Raw genomic sequence first — 21704 nt, forward strand, 5'->3', positions numbered from 1 at the left:
AGAGGCTTTTGAATCTTTGTATCCATAGAACCTTACAAGCAGAAGCATTCAGTAACTGAATGAACAGCAGAACTTGGTCTTATTGACTATTTGGTTAAAGGTTAACCAAGAGGTCTTATTTATTTTTTGTTCATGTTGTTGAAAACAGTTATGTAATGTAATGGTTCAAGGTTTTGCCTTGGTAAGTCAAACAGTTTTGATATAAATTGTATTCAGTGCGTTTCGTGTCTGTAGATTATCATTTTGAACGTCAGTTACTGCTTTCTAGTTTATCAGGTTTGTGCATATAAACTATTTGTTAGAGTTGCTACAGTCTAATGAACTCAGTCATTCTCATTTTCCCTTCCTCTCTCCTTTAGTCATTTCCCTTATTTTTGTTATTAATTAACTTGCATTTATTCATTCACATGATTCCAGAATAAGAGTATTTTTTAAAATGTGTAATTGAAAGTCTCCCTTCCATTTCTTATCCCTAGCCACTCAGTTTACCTCCACTAAGCAACAGTTATCAGTAAGTTCTAGAATATTCTTTCAGATGTTTTTTGCACATACAAATATGAATATATGTTCTCCTATTAACAAAGCTACACACAAATAGCATATAGAATGCTTTTATTGTTGTTGTTCAACTGAGTGACTTAATAGACCATTTCCTTGAATAATATATGACAATTTTATCATCTTTTCTAAACAGCCTACTGATCCATTTTGTGGACATCTCTAATTTGTTTCAACCTTTTCCCTTTTAGTGGATACTGAGATTATTTCTAGTCTTTTGCTAATATACAATCTATGCTATAAAAATATCCGTACATGTTTATTCTTACATATGTAAATATGTAAGTAAGACAGATTTCATCTAAGAGAATGAAATTGCATGATCAAAGAACATGTACGTTTATAACCTCATAAACTGCCCTCCCTGGGGTTGTACTGATTTACACTTCCACCCACAGTGTATGAGCGTTCCTATTTCTCCACACCTTCATTGGCATAGTGTGTTATAAAACTTTTACATATTGTTCAGTATGACAGGTCAAAACATGGTATCATATTTCCCCTTTATGATTGAAGTTGGACTTTTTTTTTTTATAGGTTTAAGAACTATTTCTATTTCCTTTTCCATGACCTGCTATTTTTATCATTTGTTTATTTTTCTGTTAATCTGCTCATCTCTTTCACAAGGAATTATAGGAAGTTTTATACAATTAGGGGAATTAGGTCTTTTTGTGGTAACAGTTATGAAGAGTCTCCCCATGTTTTGGTGTTTGTCTTTTTTATTCTCTTTATTCTAGTTTTGGCCAGGTGCAGAAAGCAAAAAGATTAGTGTAGTCAATTAAAAAAGGTATCAATATTTTCTTTTAAGACTCTGGTGTTTTTGTCACAGTTAAAAGGCTTTCCTTCACATAATAAAGAACAATATGAAAAAGAAAATCCATATACATGTATAACTGGATCTCTTTTCTTACACCTAAAACTAACGCAATATTGTCAATCAATACATCTATAAAAAGTGAGTAAATAATTTAAAAGGCCTTCCTTTTAGTGCGCTTACAGAATAATTCTTACATGATTTCTTCTATTATGTTAGTAGTTTAGTTTCATTTTTATATCGAAGTCTTTCATCCACCTGGAATTTTTCTTGATATATTTGGTGTGAAGCATCCATTCAATTGTATGTTTCTCTAGTCGGCTATTTAGCTGTCCCCAAATCATTTTTTAATAAACTGTGCTTTCCTCGCTGACTTGGTGGTCTGCCTTACAATACTGAGAATGTCCTGGTATGTTGGGCCTACTTGGTCTAGTCTTCTGTACTGTCCCATTGGCCTCGCAGTGAGTTTATGTCCCAGTACCACGTGGTTTCAATCATTAACTTGTTTAATAATCTATCAAAACTACTTCTCCGTCTTACTCTTCCTTTTCAGAGGTTTTTTGTTTGGTTGGTTGGTTATTCTGCCTATATTTACTTTTTTAACAAATGCATGCCTAAACTTATTTTATTCAGAATGATTTTCACGCACCACTTCTGTGCTGAACACTGCTATGAATTCTCTACTGGAAAGGAAACTTTATATGTAAGACACTGTCCCGAGATCAGACCAGAGAGCTTTCACCTCACTGAAGAGAAAGAGCACGTGTTGAAGGCGGCTCCCCTTCCCCCTCTGTGTGCACAAGTCTGCTCTCTACAGCTGCATCTCTGTTCCTGCCCTGCACACAGGCTCATCTGTACCATCTTTCTAGATTTCATACACATGTGTTAGTATATAATATTTGTTTTTCTGAAGAATTGAGAGAGCAGGATTGACATACATACACTGCCACGTGTAAATAGATAACTTGTGGGAAGCTGTGTGGCACAGGGGGCTCAGCTCAGTGCTCCCTGATGAACTAGAGGGATGGGTTGGAGGGGCGGGGAGGTTCAAGGGGAGCGGGGGATATATATATATAGCTCACTGAGTTCATTGCACAGCAGAAACTAACACGACATTGTATGCATTTAGTCTCCAACTAGAAGGTGGCTAAGGCGTTGCCGCTCAGTCCCTCATTCTCCTCAGCTGGCTAAGCTGAGGTCCTTGTGCCAGCACGTGCCCTGATCACGTGATGGGCCTATGCCACCCTCTTTTTGCTGCTGACTCTTGCTACCAGGTCATCTTGGACAATGAGCTTGAAGCAGAGCAAATGGAAAGCAGTTCCAATGGAAAGCTTGTGATGGGATATATTTGGAGAGCATGTCCTGTTATGCCTACAAATTACTTTACTCTGGCAAAGACCATTAACCATAGCTCTAGAATTAAAGTAGATGAAACCATCATGCTTTAGCCCTAGAATCTTTCTTCTTTGATCAATATCAAAATGAAAAATGAATATAGAGGTGCTTTAATATCTGTCATTTTGACTACTCTAACTCCCCCACAAGTTAGCTTAAAAGAGATCATCTGTGTATTATATGGGTCATATTACATGGAATGGGAATATTTTTACAGTTGGATTTTCATTCTTGACGTGGAGTCACTTAATGAAACTTTAGAGTGTTTTCTTATTCTGTGTAGAATATTGGGTGCCTTATCGTAGCTCTGAACCTGGTAAATATTATTTGACAGTTTATAATTGACAGCCCTCACCCTGGACTCTAAAAATACTTTCTTTTCTTCCTGCTTGGCTTTCCGGCTGCCCTCCACATTTGGAGTTCCTCAGGACTTGGCCCTGTGTCCTGTCCTCTTCGTTTCCTCTAAGTTTTCTTTTGATCTCATAAAACTACCTAAATACTGATGCCTTCCAAATTTATTTCAATAGTCCAGAGTTCGCCTCTGAGTGACTTGCATATCCTGCTGCCTACTTGGCATCTACACTCAAATGGCAGTGGCCAAAACGGAACCTCCCCTGCTCCCCGTGTCCAGCCCACTGTACTCAGGACGTGGCACTGACATCAACTGTGTTTGTCAGAGTAGAAGCTCGGTCGTCTCTGATTCTCTTTTTTTGAATGACTGCTACATTCAGCCCATCAGCAAGTTCTAGCTAGATCTCCAAAATATTTCCCTAGTCCACCCACTGTATTCATTTCCATGGCAACCCTCACTGATCCTGGTGCAGGTCAGGGGGATACTACCTACCAGTCAGATGCAATAGAACTTCCTAACTAGTGTCCTCCCTTGTAAACTGGTTTAATCTGTGAATGACATCATGGCGTTCCTTGCCTAACATTCTCCAGCAGACTCAGTGCCCTTGGACTGAAATCCAGTCTTGACACTATGGTCGTCAAGGTCCCACATGTCTCTCCACTCTTGTCTCTTGATTCATCTCCTTTCTCCCTGCCCCTTGACCTGCCACTCTGGGTTTCTTACATTTCCTTAAGCATGCTAAGCTTTTGTAGCCTATGGCCTTTGTGTGTGCTATCTCATCCGCCGGAATGTCCTTCTTCTGGCAGTTCATATGACTGGCTCTTCTCTTTTTCCAGGTGTTGCCTTAAGTGCTACTTCTCAAGATGACTTCCCTGATGACCATACCTGCTGTCACCTCCAATTTGTCATTCTTGATCTCTTGTTTGTTTCCTTCACGGCGGTATACACAGACATAATTACTCTAGTAAATTGCTTTACGTCCGCTGCTTTGACTTTGTTTTTCTTTCTTGGTGAAAGTTAGTTCCATGGGGCAGACTCTGTCTGCTACAAATCCTACCTTGTGGCCAATACATGGCAGAATGCCTGGCCCATAGTGAGTATTCCGTCCACTGAATATTTAGTGAACAAATGAAAAGACAAAGGAACAAGCAGCTATTAAGGATGGGGGGTAAGTGAAAAGTAGAAGGAAACATTTCTTTCTTTAGCACTAAAGTATGTACTGTGATAAAACCAAGAATTAAAATAATTTCAGGTGTTGATTAAACCCCTGATGGTCAAAAGCAACTACACGATAGAAAATTTCTCTGGGGACGTTATTGAACATGCTGTCAAATTGCAGAATTATGCTGCTGCAATGACTTAGCATTTAATAGGATGTATTCTCTACAAATTTGGAAAATATCATAGATTTATTTCACTTGTGTTCAGTATTAGTATTCTCATCTCCCTTGAGCATGCTCAATTAGCATTAGGACCTGCCTAGTGATTAGGGTAATCAATATTAACTGAGAAACAGCAAGGCAGTTCATTTTCCAAGTATTTATAATTCTTTACCAGATAGATATGGAGGCTCGCAGACGAGTAGAGTGACAGTCTGACAAAGAAATCTTTATTGTCCTCTGTGGTGGCGGCTATAAGGGGCACACACAGAGGTCACGGTGGAACGAAACGGGCAGATTTGTCTCGGCCTGGATGGTGTCCTAAGGAAGCTGAGACTGTGGAGTTTGGTCTTAAAGGAATAAGAATTTGCTTGGTGGAAAGACTTTCCTTAAGACAGAATGGACAAGGACAGGGAAACATGATTAGGGTAGTATGTTCTGAAACCTGCAACCAGAGGGACATGTAAGAGGAGACATAGGCAATGAGTTTGAAGAGAGAGGCAAAACCAGATTGCTGAATTGACAGGGGGAGGGTGGCTTGGAATGGTTTTAATCTTGATAGCAATAAGATTATGTAATTTCCATTTTCAGAAGGTCACTGGAGGATGGATGATGGCTTCCAGTAGGAGAAATCTGGCTGTAGAGGTAAAAGGCATGGAAGAGGTCCTCCTGGAACTCTACAGAAAGAAGAGTCAGAGATGAAGCTCAGTAGAGAAGGGGCTCGTGAATGATTGTAAGGGGAAAGGGCTTTTTTTTTTTTTTTTCCAGGAAAAATGAGATCGATTCTTCAGAATGGTAGCAAATTTTTTTAAAAAAGCAATGTCACAGACAAGCCAAGAGAAGAGATCTTTTTTCAGAAAGGAAGAAATGATTAATATCAGATCAAGTGAGATAAAGGTTAAGTTGGAAGAACTAGAGTTCTTAATGAAGGTGTTTTGAGTGACACTTAGGCAGAGTTGTATTGGTGGGGTGATGGGTGATGAGGACGAAAGCCCCACAGAGGTGTTGGGGCTGAAAGAAAAGTGAGCAAATGAAGCCTACTTAGGGCAGAAACAGAGCCGGCGGGGACTCTGTGTGGAAGTGAAGTGAAGTCATTCCGTCATGTCCGACTCTTTGCAACCCCGTGGACTGTAGCCTACAAGGCTCCTCTGTCCATGGAATTTTCCAGGCAACTGGAGTGGGTTGCCATTTCCTTCTTCAGGGGAATCTTCCCGACCTAGGGATCGAACTTGGGTCTCCTGCATTGCTTTACCGTCTGAGCCACCAGGGAAGCCCTTGTTTGTGTTGCTCTGATTTTAATGAATGATGGGGATTTGAACTTGCTTGTATCGTCTGCTGAGAGGGAGAAAGCACAGGAACTGGGCTGTCGGTGGAGGGGAACTGGATTTCAGTGGAACACTGCTGTAAATAGGTGGAACAGAAGAGAGTGGAAATAAGGGGAAAGGAAGAGATGTAGGTGAGCTTGTGGCTGAAGTATAAAATGGAGGTATTTCCGATAGTGAGGGCAAGTGTACGGAAAGGAACAAAGCTGGCTCTGCAGAAATAGACTCCTGTCTGGAGCAGAAGCTCTAGGGGTCCGGGGATAATGGCAGAGACGCCGAGGGTTCAGCTGGCACTGGGAGCACGTGCCTGTGGTGGGCCCAGCCCGCTTGCACGTCCCTGATGGAAGTTCCCGTGTTCCACCGGAACACGAGGCAGAAGGCTGCTGAGGATACTGGCAACACAGTGGTTGCAGTTCTGGGGAGGAAGGAGTGAACTGGCCTCATTAGGGAAGTGAGCAGGGAGGGCGATGGAAAGGCCTGGAAAGAGAGGGTAGCCTGCGTGAGGTCAGGGGACCAAGTGCTCTGGGAGTGATGGGGGAGGACCAGGAGAAATAGGAGCCTGGAAGTAACATGTCTGCATTATACATCGCTTTACCGCTCACCTCAGAAGGCACTCATCCTGCACGGATGCTGCTATTGCCCAGAAGGGCGTGGGGAAAGCCTGTCTTGGAATCGTGCTGAGAATCTGTAGCACAGCTTCTGTCTATCCGGTGTCTTGGTGCCTATGACTCCTTTTGGGGGTGGATTTGATTTGTTTCCAAGTCATTCAGAGCCATGTTTGGTAAAGAAAGGAGACAAACTGGGTAATATCATTTTCAGTAGAAATGGAAACGTAGGCTTAAATAACAGTATTGTTTTTCTTATGTGACTTACACTGGCCCTTGATAGCACTTTACCAAGAGTAGTGATAGCGCCTCTAGAATGTATAGAGCCTCTCAAAGTAGCTAGTTGGAGGAAGACATCCATTTGGACATAAGCATCTTAAGAGATTTTGGATTCACGTTCCTGAAGAGTTATAGAGTATCCTGTAAATACTCACTGGTAAACAGTTTAGAAGGCTTCTACCATTATATCTATACAATCTTTTGTATATCTTTATTATTGAAATCTTTTATGCCAGTGTGGTATTGAAAGTGGTGAACTGCACAAGAATATTTCTGTGGCCAACTTAATGGCTTTATTTATTATCTGTTTCTTTCTTGGAAATTGGAAAGTCTAATTTTTACTGTCTCTTAGCATTTATTTATCAAACCCTCTGAATTCCCTAGGTAGAAAGTTAATGATAAAGGCATACAGGAAACCGTATGTTGCCATAATTTGTTGAAAATTTGATAAGAGATCCTACTTATTCTCCAACTTTTTTGAAGTACCAGAAAGAAGTGATCATTTGGTCCTCAAATTCCTGTCCTTGCAAGTAGCACTGATGGCAGTGTTTGAATGACAGTATGGGCAGTAGCTGTGACCTGCAGGACAATTAACTTAGAATCGGAATTTGTTACCATCTAAGTGCTGGGGGGAGGAGGAGAACTTGGCAACCCATTCCAGTATTCTTGCCTGGAGAATTCCATAAACCGAGGAGCCTGGCGGGCTACAGTCCCCAGGATTGCAAAGAGTCAGACACGACTGAAGAATCTTAGCATGCAAGTGGTGGGGAGATGACTATTTTGACTCCAGAGGAGCAGAGATCATAGAATCTAATCATCGTCAAGATCTGCTCAGCCAACTTCCTTTGCAACTCACTTACCTGAGAATGCAGTGTTCTCACTTGGGTTGCTTTCTTCTCATGCTTTCTACAGAAATTGGCTTCCTACCAAAAGGCAAAGAATATGTCATCTCTCTCAGTGGGAGAGCACTGTTGGCATTCTGGGCAGACAGGTCTGTTTTGTGCGTGGGACTCTCAGAACTACAGTGAGCTTGGCACCGCTGGCTTCCTGGCTGTAAATGCCAGTAGCCTTCACCAGTCACTGTGGCAGTCAGAAATGTCGCCACACATTTCCAGATGCCCCTGGCTGTTTATGATCTAGAGCCTGGGGGACTTGTTTACTGAACAGCCAGGGAAGACAGGAGACATTCTTTTCTGTTCCTTTTATCATCCATCTATATTTTTTTTTCTTTCCTTTCTTTGTTTTCGTTCATTGTGGAGTGAGGAATGACGGAAGTAGAGAAAAGGAATCTTTATTATAGAAAGAGAGATTGAAAACAAATTAATAATCCAAGGGAAGGCTTCGGGAGAGCAGAAGGAACGAGGTAAAAGATAGAGCAGTAGCAAGGAAGCTGGGAGAAACGTTTTTGCCACATTTGTCTGTGGTCCCTTGTGATTTTCTTTCAGAAGCCAAAAATAAGATTATCTGTAAGAATGCTCCTGTATCGTTGCATTAGAGGCTATAACCAATTGCCCAGGCACTGTAAATAGATTTCACTGAGAATATGGCTAGAATTGTGCAAGGCTTAGATCTAGATCCTCAAGGAGAAGAACAACTTGTTACAAGACAAGTCTTTCTGACCTCATCTAAGGGGGAGGGGGAGGGGCGGGGTGCATTACCGATAGGCCCCAGTCCCTTATTTTGAAATGATATCACTGACGTGATTATACAGGAGCAAAGACTCCAAAATAGCTTCCGCTCCTGTATCGTGAGTTTGTAATCTTAATTTTTACAAAATAAAGTTCTTCTGTGCCAATGCCATTTTCTTAAAATAGTGTACCTGGCTACTAGCATTTAGAAGTTAAGACCTAGTGCTCGCCATGATTGCTTAAAGTCACCTGTGATGTATTTTAAAAATCTGCACTAACCCTTGTGGACCATTCATGCCATACTGAAGCTGATTTTCTACTTTATTTTTTCAGTTGTTCATGGTGGACAATGGAGCAGATGACTGGAGAATAGCCATGACTTATGAGCGTATTTTCTTCATCTGCTTGGAAATACTGGTGTGTGCTATTCATCCCATACCTGGGAATTATACGTTCACATGGACGGCCCGGCTTGCCTTCTCCTATGCCCCATCCACCACCACCGCTGATGTGGATATTATTTTATCTATACCAATGTTCTTAAGACTCTATCTGATTGCCAGAGTCATGCTTTTACATAGCAAACTTTTCACTGATGCCTCCTCTAGAAGCATTGGAGCACTTAATAAGATAAACTTCAATACGCGTTTTGTTATGAAGACTTTAATGACTATATGCCCAGGAACTGTACTCTTGGTTTTTAGTATCTCATTATGGATAATTGCCGCATGGACTGTCCGAGCTTGTGAAAGGTAAGTTTGTTTCTTTTCCTGAGAACATAATTTGCCTTATAGTGTCCTTAAAAGTGGGAGAAAGAACACATTTTAGACCAGAAACATGTAGAGACTTATGCTTGAAAATGTGGGATTCTATTATGAGCTTCTTTTAAATGAATGAGAAAGAACTTTTCTTAAGACACTTTGCATACAGCAATGCCTTGATGATTATGCATTTTTCTTTCTAATCTGACCAGTTTTCAGTAGAGGGCTGCCTTTTGCTGCCTTTATAATCAAAACTTGGAGACCTTCACATTGTGTAGCAGACTTCTATCAGAAATGCTTGTCTAATGGTAATACTGAGTCCTTTTGGCGCCTCTTTGGTTATAGTGTTGGTTATTGTTGAGACAAGTGGGGATGCCTCAAAGTGCTTTGCTGATTGTAGTGCCTACTTTTAATAGTGTTCGTGTGATTACAGATAAGGGGCTGATAGGTGTATATTTGGTTTGATTGAACTCTCAACAGTTAGTGAGAAGGGTCCATGTGTATTTGATATATTGTCTGAAGAGCTCTGGTAGTGCAGAGCTAGATACCGTCTCAGAACTGCTCAGTGAGTCTGGGTTCATCAGTTAGAGCATCTGCAATATTAACCTTGCCATTTAACAACCAAGCAAAAATAGACTTGTTACGTAAATAGGAGGAACTGGAGAGGGAATCTATTGTGACCTTAGTGAAGAAAATTCCAGTTGAAATTAGCAATAGACATATAGCAAGGACTTAGAAGTTTATAGAACTATTAAATGTTGGAATGTTGGTGTTTGTAGTAACTAGGTCTTTTTAAATTTAGCTTTTGAAAGAAACTAAAATGTACACACACATACATACAAACAGTTTAACAAAGAAAAATGTCTGTATGAAAATTGTTGCAAAAATAACAAGCCCAGAACACACCTCCCCCATTTCTTCTTTCCAGAAGCAATCACTTTAAATTCATTTAGCCATTTCCTTGGTAACTGCTTTTCAAAGTTCCAGATGATATTGCTTATACTGCTGCCTCTAGATTGTTCATCTAGATTTTTTGGGAAGTTAGGGTTTTAGTTTTCTTTCACTTTCGTGTACATATTGCTTTCCTGACTCTACCCCCACAAGAAGTAATTTTTCTTCCCAGTAAGTTACATAAACGCCAATCATCTATATTCCATAGTTACATTATTATTTTTATTACTGTGTGAACTGCACTTGTAGTTGAACGATGTGGTATATTATAATCATTTTGCCTTTTCTGCACATCCTTTTATTTTCTTTGAAATTAATAATCACCTCTTTATTTGCTTAGTTTTCTTAGTTTTTTATTTAACTAGTTTTCTTAGTTTTTGCTAATTTTCTCTATACTTACCACTGTCATATGTAAATCCGTCTACATTATATAAATATAATTTTACTAGATTTATATATGTATTAGGGAAAATCTATCAATTTCGCTTCAAACTTGAATGTCTGGGGACTTTCTCAACTGCTCGTCAAAGTGGAGGTTTCCTTTGCTTTATTTCTATGTTGCATATCTTTCTTCTTGAACCTCATTTTCCCCTCTTTCTTCACTTATTCCCTCATTTTAACAAAATTCATCTTCTAGTAGCTTCTGAGGAAGGGTGGTGGGTGAGAGAGATTTTTTTGAGACCTTGCAGATATGGCAACTTCATTCTTCTCTCTTGCTGGATGGAGAGCTCTAGTTTGAAAAGCGTTTCTCTTGGAACACTGGGGACTTCATTTACTTCTGACATCCAGGGTGCAGCAGTCTGATGCTGTTCTCATTTTTTAATCTTTTTTTTTGATGGAAACTTTTAGGATCAGTAATCTAAAATTTCAGCAGGGTATGCATGCTCAGTCACTCAGTCGTGTCCAACTCTTTGTGACCCTATGTACGGTAGCCCACCAGGCTCCTCTGTCCATGGGATTCTCCAGGCAAGAATACTGGAGTGGACTGCCATTTCCTTCTCCAGCACAAGGGTATATCATGGTGTAATTATTCTATTTTAATGCAGTGAGCCTATCCAATCTTGGAATTAATCTCCTTCAGTTCTTGGAAATTTTCTTGAATTAGTTAATGATTTTTATTCCTGTTTTTTGTTGTGTAGATATTGGTCCTTCTCTATGAGTTCTATAATTTTCTTATTTCCCTCTGTGTTGTTTTCCACCTGTTTTTGCTTCATATATAAAAGATAATCTCAATTTTTCTTTCAAGGTCTTTCTTTTGGGAATTTTATTTCTTCTTTACTGTATATTAATTTCCATTATCTCATATTTAATCTTCAAATGCCCATTTTTTTAAACTAGCGTCACACTTCTTTATTCATAAATGTACTGTTTTATTTTTTTTAGAGATGTTAATGGTAACCTTTAATATTTTTTCTCTTTGTGTATTTTCTGTTTCCCCAGAGATGTACTTTTCTGGGTTTTTGTTTGTTTTTGTTTTGGCTTCAGTCTTTTTTAGAAGTTTTCCTTCAGTATTTAGGTAACTTTAGCAGTCCCCTTATACTTAAGATCGAGGAACTAAAGACCTGATTAGAAGCTTTCTGTACAGATCTAGAAGTTGTCAACCATGGACTTCACTACATGGTGATTAGGGTGGGAGCGCAGAACATCGATTTCAGTACCTTTACATAGTTTTAATCCAACGGACTCATGAAATATCTGTTTTGAAAGTGAAAAGTGAAAGTGTTAATCACTCAATCCTGTCCGACTCTCTGCAACCCCATGGATTATAGCCCACCAGGCTCCTCTGTCCATGGAATTCTCCAGGCAAGAATACTGGAGTGGGTTGCCCTTTTCCAAGGGCCCTTTTCCAAAGCCTCTTCAAAACTCAGGGATCAAACACAGGTCTCCTGCAATGCAGGCGGATTCTTTACCATCTGAGCCAACAGAGTACTGTCCTGCAATGAAGGTAGATGCCTGGGTGATGGTATTGTGGAAATTGAAAGATGGGACAAAAAGAAGAGGTTTCATTTAGTATGTGAATATTTATTTATCTTCCTAGTTGCAATGGAGTTAGGCTGGCTCTCTCCAGTGCGTAATGCCCTGTAGTCAGCTGACAGACCTTGGGTTTTACCTCTCCAGACAAGAAACTTGCAGACTTCTGCCAGGTTGGCGAAAGGCATTACCAGCAACACAGAGTAGAAGCAGGAATCTAGGTGTCTAACTGCTTTTGTACAGTATTTGAACCTATCCTTTCGCTGAAATCTCCATCATCGTCTCCTCTCACTGAGGTACCGGTGCGAGATTCCTGAGTCTTTGGTGTGTGTATGGAGAGAGGGGCAAGGTTGCTGGTTCTCAGTGCAGATAGGGCAGCTTTCTGACCAGTTCTGGTCTAGAATTCTCATTTCTCAAGTCAGGTAAGCCACTTACCATTTGTCAGTTGGCTTTCTAGCTGCTTTATTACCGTCTTGTCACTCATAGCCCATGCAGGAGCTGTGCTTTTCCTGTTTGCTTTCTAGTCATTTTAAGAGGGTTTAGGGAGGGAGCGGAGGCCTGTGTGTTTGTTGAGTCCACCTGCTTTTATGAGAAATTCCCTGGTGACTAGGTTTTATTACTGTGTATCTGAACCTTTTTTAAGACTTCTCTACATAAGTACGATATTTGAGGGATTAAAATTTTCCTTTTAAAGAAAGGTCGACCCCTTATGGTGTGCTTTGTTCCCTAGCAATCATGGTACTTAGAGGCTTATGATAGTTTCTGGAGCAGCTGTACCTGTAACATTTGGAGAATCAATATGGTAGACTTTAGTTGATATACCTGTGTGGTCTATGAAGATGACTCTTACTTTAAAGTTGTGCGTAGTGTTAAAGCATTAGCTGTTCAGTCATGTCTGACTCTGCGAACCCACATGCTGTAGCCTGCAAGCTCCTCTGTCCATGGAGTTCTCCAGGCAAGAATCCTGGAGTGGGTAGCCATTCCCTTCCCCAGGGGACCTTCTCAACCTGGGGATCAACCCAGGCCTCCCGCATCGTTAGGCAGATTCTTTACTGTCTAAGCCACCAGGGAAGCCCCAGAGTGGTGCACAACAATGTAACAGGGGATGAAAGCATAATCGAGCAGTCTGCACATCTAGAGCATCTGGTCCCTACTGCATCTGCTTCCCAAGGGCCAATTACATACCATAGCTTCAGTATCCTGCACATGCCATTCATTTTCTTTTCAAAATGGTTCATCGTAACTTTTTGATCCGCTGTCCTCAAATACAAAAAGCCCAAGGCAAGCTGTGTCAACTCTTTTCACGTCCCAAAGTATGTGTGTGTTTTTAACACACTGAAGTTATTAGATGACGGACGTTCCCTGTTTTCATATAAAGAGGCACAAGAAAGCGAAAATTGTGTTTCATACCAGGAATGAGTCTGTAGCCAAGAGTTACCTAATAGACCAAATCCATGGGTTGGGGAAGGGAGCACGCCCGGACTCGTGACTGGGACACTGGGGCTTAGTGTCAGTTGTGCAATTTAGAGGCTGAACAACCTTGGGCCAACCAATTTGCTTCTTTCTGCCTTGGATTCCTCATTGCAAACTACATGGATTTACAAACTTTTCTCTTCCAAAGATAACATTTTATAATTGTACAAGTGTAGAGAAGAAAATCATTAACCAGTGCTGTGATAGTGGGAGATTTTCCCTATTCTGTTTTTCACTAAGCTTCCCATTTTGTTGCACAGATCTCTAGACTATAACTTGTAAGATACAAAGATATTTTTAAAAATTTGCTTTGTTTTCGCAAGTTAATTTGGAATGTGATGTAGCCTGCATATTTCTCTTCCTTAGCTGCTTGCTTTCTGGCCTGCCTTCCATTCTTTTGTGAAATTTGCAATACTGAAATATAATACACAACTCTCCTGTTATTTGGTTTGGAATTTGGATTTGTATGAGCTCTACCAGGCCCATCTTTGAGCCCTCCAAACATTCTTTCCATATACAAGGGTATTCACACCCGACAGAACTCTTCTTAATTAGAATAACTCTAAAAATATTTTTTTAAAGGAGAGAGCTTTCGAGAGAGAGAGAAACAGGCAGATGGCTTTCTGAAGCAGTTTGTTTTGCAAACCTATCTGTCCCCTTCTACCAAGTAGAGCACATATAGATGTTTCTGGAAAATGTTCTCCACTAATGAGGAGGCATCCTATAGGAGGCATCTATTCCTGATATTACTTTCCATGTACCTCTGATTTGCCTATATTTAAGAACTTTTTCTTTTTTTCCTTTCTTTCTCCCCTCCTGCCCTCCTTCCCTTCCTCCTTCCCTCCCTCCTGCTGTTCTCTCTCTCTTCTTTCTTTCTTTCTTTGATAAGAGGAAGCAGAGTGGCAAATATCTGGCATCATTTCTGTGGCCTCCATTTGTCAGGAGGAGGCTGCCTGAGACCAGATCACAGCATCCCTCTCTCTGATTCTGGTCTGGCCTTGTGTTGCAGACATCAGACCTGCAAAGAACACTCCTTTTGGAAGCACCCTGGGAAGTGTGGCCTCAGGCTGTTTCAGAGAAACTTCAGGAGCATTTATATTAAAAGAAGTCTGTCTTCCAGAGATCATGGTCCTGAAAATTGGGATTATCCCATCCTGACTTACACTTTTTCAGACTTTACCAGCTCTATGAAGATGGCATAGGTTAGTGTTCATCCCAAAGGGTGTTTCACTGAACACTGTTTCAAAGGAAGGTGAGGAGCTGTTTTGAAAGCGGTGGGGCTGGATTCTGTGGGCCAGCTCTGTGCTACATAAAGAAAAGTGTTTTTTTCCCCTTTTTACTTCTTAGCGCATTTAATATGTGAATGTGCATCAAGAATATCCAAAAGGAGGAAAGAACATTTATTTGATCAACACCATGCTCTATCAATACTGAAGCTTCCAAAGAAGATAGAAAAGGATTGTAACTTTCTACACAGTTTGAGAATTTTTAAAAATGTTTCTTTGTTCAATACATTCTTTTGCTTTTGGCTGCAAGTTTTATAATGTGGGTGAGGGGTCAACTTTGGGATGGAGCTGAAGAAGGGGGAAAGAAAGACAGGCTGGGCACTGTGGTGGCAATGTTACCAAGCTGAAAAGCAACCATTGTGGAAGTCTGTAATAAACTAGAGATGCTAGGAACTGTTTCTGTCACTGGAAAAGATTCCTTTAATTAAGACATTGTAGACAGAAACACTGCTTTTATTCAGCTCATTGTTTTATCTCTAAGAGCATTTAAGTGTGCATTAACTAATAGGCAGTAGTTGAGAGAAAATTTTCTAAAAATGACTTAAGAATAGTTTGCTTTTTTTTTTTCAAAGTGGGAAAATTGGAGAAGCAAACACTACAATTTATTTTGAATAGCTTCTTATCATCTAAAGTGCATTTTAGGTGGATGAAGAATAAATTCTTTCCATCACTAAAAACAGATGAAAATAAATTTGTTACTTACTTGCTAAATTATCCAAGACAACCTGAGGAATGGAGTTTCAATTGTGTTTAGAATCTACCATCTGGTGTCTTAAAAGCATGTTTCATTTCTTCCATTAATCAATTTGGACTTTTTAAAAATTCTGTCACTTATAGTTCATTTTTGTTAATTGCTTGAAGGTGATTTCTGAAATGCAATTGAAACTTACTTTATTATACTGTGGGATATTGTGGAATATCACCATCAAATCATGTCCCATAATGAAACTTTGTACAACATACGTTTCAGCCTGCCCAGCCTGCTGTTTTTAACACAAGGATTGGCTATGTCTTCAGGCATCAGTATTATGAAGGGGGACTTGCTAAGGAAAATCCTGGTAGAATTAGAATATCTTGTTTTGTAACTAAACAGACTTTTATCCTTTTAGCACCAGTTCATAAAGCACATCTGATTTGGGCCTCCACTTTCTGTAGAATATGAACGCTGAATATCATCTAAATTTTATCCATACTAAGATAAAATGAATACCCTTATTCCTGAAAACCAAAATAACCAAATTTACAATGGTAGTTGTTTGTGTTCTCAGTTGCTCAGTCATGTCCAACCCTTTGCAACCCCTTGGACTATTGCCCACCAGGCTACCCTGTCTATGGAATTTTCCGGGCAAAAATATTAGCAGGTTGTCATTTCCTCCTCCAGGGGATCTTCCCAACCCAGGGACTGAACCTGTTTATATTTAGGAAATTAATTAACCATTGTGGAGGTTACCTTTTTTATAACTAGAGGTGAACCTGTCACTCTAAAATCATATACATTTACAATTTCCTCTATATAGAGGACAATTTTATATAAAACTGAACTTGAAGTTTCGATAAGTAATAAGGTATTTAAATGGTTAAGTGATCTGTGTTCTAATTTTCAAATTTCTTGTTTCAAAAAAGTTTTCATTTACTTTAGTTTTTCGGTACGATATAAACCAGTTTGCAGAGAAGGCAATGTCAACCCACTCCAGTACTCTTGCCTGGAAAATCCCATGGGCAGAGGAGCCTGGTAGGCTGCAGTCCATGGGGTTGCGAAGAGTCGAACACGACTGAGCGACTTCACTTTCACCTTTCACTTTCATGCTTTGGAGAAGGAAATGGCAACCCACTCCAGTGTTCTTGCCTGGAGAATCCCAGGGATGGGGGAGCCTGGTGGGCTGCCATCTATGGGGTCGCACAGAGTCAGACACGACTGAAGCGACTTAGCAGCAGCAGCAGCAAACCAGTTTCTCAAGGAGGAGAGGTAGATGGGATCTGAAAGTCTCATTTGTTCTATTTATTTATTTTTATTATTTAAATAAGATCACATGTAGGGAAGTGCAAAGTGAGAAGCTACATAGAACACAAGCTTGTTTTCCTGATCTGCCACGTATGATTTAGTTTTTACATCTTTAGGAAATCACCCAGAGGCCTATCCTTTTTCAAGCCTTGATCCCCAGCGATGCCTCAGTTCCTGTTGATTTACTTAAATTTGAAACATGTTACTTGTGATCAATTTTCTTTGATAGTTGTAGAAGTAGTCATAAACTAGGCATCACAGTGCTTAGGAAGCATCCTGCCAGCACCTTGATTTATTGCAGTATCCTGGATAATTAGATTATTTTCCACCACTTAAGTTTCAGCTGTTGCTAAGTAAACTAAGCATTTCATCAATGGGTTTGTAATCTGTGGTTGATGGTAATGTAATACTTTGTAAACTTATACTTCCAGGGTCTGATTCATACATACGGATATAGCATTTTCAGGCTCATAAGTGAGTCACAACTCTAAAATGGGCCCTTTCAAGTTATAAAAGTCGGCAGTTTGAAAGCATTCATCGTACATCTGTGCCTCACAAAGCATCAATGCTCAGTATAATGTTTGCCAAATAGATTGGTTGTTAAAGTCTTACAGAAAGAAAGTCAGGACTCTCTCCAACTCGATTTTATCTTTATTCCTATGTAGATAGGAAATGTTTTTTTGGTCTGTCTCCTGAGATAACAATGAGGATTAATATTTGTTTGCAAGGTCCTTTGAGATCCTGGTCTGGTTGAGTACAGTTTGAAAATACCAGCAGTGGTTATGTTCAAGCAGAAACAAATGAGAAGCCGAGCAGCTCAGCAATCCAACCTCGCAATCCAGTCAGCTCATCACAGTCCTCGTATCCCAACATTCTTTCTTGCCAATGTCCAAATTCTATGCAGTATGTGTTCTGAGTGTCTTCCCATTTTGGAAAACCCTTTGGTCATCTGTATATAGTACATTACGCAGAGTGTGTGTATGCAGTTCTGGGCGAGGCCCTTCTTTTCTCCAGCTTCAGAACCACCATGCCAGATAAAAAGAAAGATCGTAAAGTCTAAATGTAGATGTCCTGACAGTCAAGCTGTTTTGTCTTTAAGAAAACTAGTGTATGTCTGAGACATCCAGTGGGGCTTGTTTGGCAAAAGCACAAGTGTTCCCTTCTTGCCTATAGGATTGTCTATGTTCTATTTCCTTTCAAACTTCATATCCTTTATTTATTTTTTAATTGTAGCTTTTTAAAACTTCATTTTATTTTATATTAGAGTATAGCTGATGTACAATATTATATTTGTTTCAGGTGTACAGCAAAGTGATTAAATTATATATATATATATACACATATATATATATTCTTAATCAGATTCTTTTCCCATATAGGTTATTACAGACTGTTGAGTAGAGTTCTTTGTGCTATAGAAGTCCTTGTTATCTGTCTTATATATAATAATGTATATATATGGATCCCAAACTCTGAATTAATCCCTCACCCCATCTTTTCCTTTGGTAAGTTTGTTTTCAAAGCCTGAGTCTGCTTCTGTTTTGTAAATAAGTTCATTTGTATAATTTTTTAGATTCCACTTATAAGTGATTTCATATATTTGTTTTTCTCTAATTTCACTTAGTATGATAGTCTCTAGGTCTGTCCACATTGATGCAAATGGCATTATTTCCTCCTTTTTATGACTGAGTAATATTCTGTTGTATACATGTACCATTTCTTCTTTATCCATGTGTTAGTCATTCAGTTGTACCCAACTCTTTGTGACCAGACACATTAAAAAAATATTTTAGAAAGCTAAGATCTTGGCATCTGGCCGCATTACTTCATGGCAAATAGAAGGAGAATGGGTGGAAGTAGTGGCAGATTTCCTCTTCTTGGGCTCTAAGGTCACTGCAGATGGTGACTGCAGCCATGAAATCAGAAGATGTTTGCCTCTTGGCAGGAAAGCTATGACAAACCCAGACAGTGTGTTGAAAAGCAGAGATACTACTCTGTCAGCAAAGGTCTGTATAGTCAAGGCTATGGCTTTCCAGTGGTCACATATGCTTGTGAGAGCTGGACTGTAAAGAAGGCAGAGTCCCAAAGGATTGAGGCCTTTGAACTGCGGTGTTGGAGAAGACTCCTGAGAGTCCCGTGGACAGCAAGGAGATCCAACCAGTAAACCTCAAGGTAAATCAACGCTAAATACTCATCGGAAGGACTTACGCTAAAGTTGAAGCTCCAGTGTTCTGGTCATCTGATGTGAACAGCTGACTCATTGGAAAGATCCCTGATACTAGGAAAGATTGCAGGCAGAAGAAGAAGAGGGCACCAGAGGATGAGATGGCTGGACAGCATCACTGATGCAATGGACATGAACTTGGGCAAACTCAGGGAGATGGTCAGAAACAGGGAGGCCCTGGCATGCGGCAGTCCTTGGAGTTGCAGAGTCAGACACGACTGTGCCACTGAAAAACAACAATATCCCTTTGTATACATACACCACATCTTTATCCATGTGTGTGTGTTGGTTGCTCAGTCGTGTCCAATTCTTTGTGACCCCATGGACTGTAGCCCTCCAGGTTTCTCTGTCCAAAGAGTTTTCCAGGACAGAATACTGGAGTGAGTTGCCATTCCTTTCTCCAGAGGATCTTCCCAACCCAGTGACTGAACCCAGGTCTCCTACATTGCAGGCAGATTTTTGATCATCTGAGCCACCAAGGAAGCCCTTCTTTATCCATTATATCCTTTGTCTTTAATGTCACCATATGGCAAAATAATGCTAAAATAACAAAAAAATTCAAAGCAAAAAAATTGCTTTTATATGAGACAAAATGTACAAATTCTAAACATTTATAGAGTTTAGACAAATCTGCCTTCTAGTTTAAAGTTAAACTTTTATAACCTTAGAACATGTCAGTGGGCTTGCTTCATGTTATAATAATTCTGATAGGGAATGTAGGTTTTAGAATTGTATCCCAGAGCTGGTGTTGTGGTGTAGACTCCTGGCTTGACTCACTTGAGAGAGTCTGGATGGATTGTGTCCCCACTGCTTGCCTGGCCAAGCAGACTCTGATCTATTGTTGCTTCCTGAGGGCCCACAAAGGGGAGTGTCAATCCTTGAACTCCCTCACTCTGCTAGTTCCAGCCCTGTTTTGTCTCTAATTCACACTCCTGAGCTCAGTCACTCAGCTGTGTCTGATTCTTGGCAACCCTGTGGGCTGTAGCGCACCAGCATCCTCTATCCATGGTATTTTCCAAGCAAGAATACTGGAACGGGTTGCCATGGCCTCCTCCACGGGATCTTCCTGACCCAGGGATCTAAGCCGAGTCTCCCCTGGCTCCTACACTGCAGATGGATTCTTTACCACTGAGCCATCACTTCAGAATCCTTTGGATTAATAGTCTGCTGCTGCTGCTGCTGCTGCTAAGTCGCTTCAGTCGTGTCCAACTCTGTGCGACCCCATAGACAGCAGCCTACCAGGCTCTCCCGTCCCTGGGATTCTCCAGGCAAGAACACTGGAGTGGGTTGCCATTTCCTTCTCCAATGCATAAAGGTGAAAAGAGAAACTGAAGCCGCTCATTTGTGTCTGACTCTTAGTGACCCCATGGACTGCAGCCCACCAGGCTCTTCCGTCCATGGGATTTTCCAGGCAAGAGTACTGGAGTGGGGTGCCATTGCCTTCTCCAGATTAATAGTCCAGTCATTGCCAAATCCTCAAGGATATGGCAAAATGCCCAGCCAGCAGATATTTCAACATAGCATGGTGGCAAAGTCAAAGCCATTTTGAGTACATGGTCATGATTCAATAAATGTTTGGTGAATAAATAAATATAAAAACTTCACACAGACTTCCACCATATTTTTTTTTTGCTAAGGGGTGAAAGGAAAAGAGGGTTCTTGTCATTCTTGCAGGTTTCTTTTTAATAACTTTATTGAGGTATAATTGTGATACATATTTCAATTGTATAATTCCATAGTTGTAATGGTGTAGACCTGTACAACCGTCTGGAGCAGGAAATGGCAACCGTCTGGAGCAGGAAATGGAGCAGTATTCTTGCCTGGAGAGTCCCATGGACGAGCAGCCTAGCACCTACAGTCCATGGGGTCGCAAAGAGTCAGACATGACAGAGTGCCTAAGCACAGCACAGCACAGCCACCTGCACCACGTAGGCGGAGGGCATGGCAGTGCACTCCGGTATTCTTGCCTGGAGAATCCCATGGACAGAGGCGCTGGTGGGCTATTGTCCATAGGGCTGCAAAGAATCGGACAGAACAGAAGCCACTTAACACTGTGCAACCGTCACCACTATTGAGTTTTAAAACAGTTCCATCACCCCTCCCCCCATACCAAATCCCTTGTTCCTATTTACATTAAGTCCCTGCTCCCTCCAGTCCCAGGCAACCACTAATACACTATCTCCGTACATATACTCTTCTGAGCTTCATAGAAATGCAGTCAGATAATATGTAATTTATTTTTGCATCTGGCTTCTTTCACTTAAAGATTTTGAAGTTTAGCCGTGTTGTAGTACGTATCATAGTTTCTTGATTGATGAACAGTAGTCTGTGGTAAGGAGAAGCCGCATTTTGTTCATACATTCACCAGCTGATGCACGTTTAGTTCCTGTCTGGGGCTCCTGTGAATGGGATGGTTGTGAACTTTGGCAGGCAAGTCTCTGTATAAACATACATTTCTGTTATTCTTAAAGAAACACTTAGGAGCGGCTGCCCCAGTTTACATTCTCCTCTGCAGTCAGCCATATATGAGAGTTCCAGTTTCATCCCATTCTTGACAACATTGTCAATCATATACATACATATGGATATGTCGTATCGTCAGTCGTATATAGAGTTTTCGTTCAGTTCAGTTTAGTAGCTCAGTCATGTCTAACTCTTTGCAACCCCATGGACTTCAGCACGCCAGGCCTCCCTGTCCATCACC

General features: G+C 40.5%; 1 protein-coding gene across 2 annotated transcripts in view; it reads left to right on the forward strand.

The window, feature by feature from the left end:
- KCNN2 (potassium calcium-activated channel subfamily N member 2) overlaps positions 1–21704 on the forward strand; it is a 524409-nt gene that overhangs the window by 387752 nt on the left and 114953 nt on the right. For both annotated transcript variants that reach the window (XM_042251962.2, XM_027971450.3), the window contains one exon: positions 8666–9084. In XM_042251962.2, the coding sequence (XP_042107896.1) occupies positions 8666–9084 (419 nt within the window). The remainder of the gene's footprint in view (positions 1–8665; positions 9085–21704) is intronic.

Source organism: Ovis aries, chromosome 7 (assembly GCF_016772045.2).
Source record: "Ovis aries strain OAR_USU_Benz2616 breed Rambouillet chromosome 7, ARS-UI_Ramb_v3.0, whole genome shotgun sequence".
NCBI lineage: Eukaryota > Metazoa > Chordata > Mammalia > Artiodactyla > Bovidae > Ovis > Ovis aries.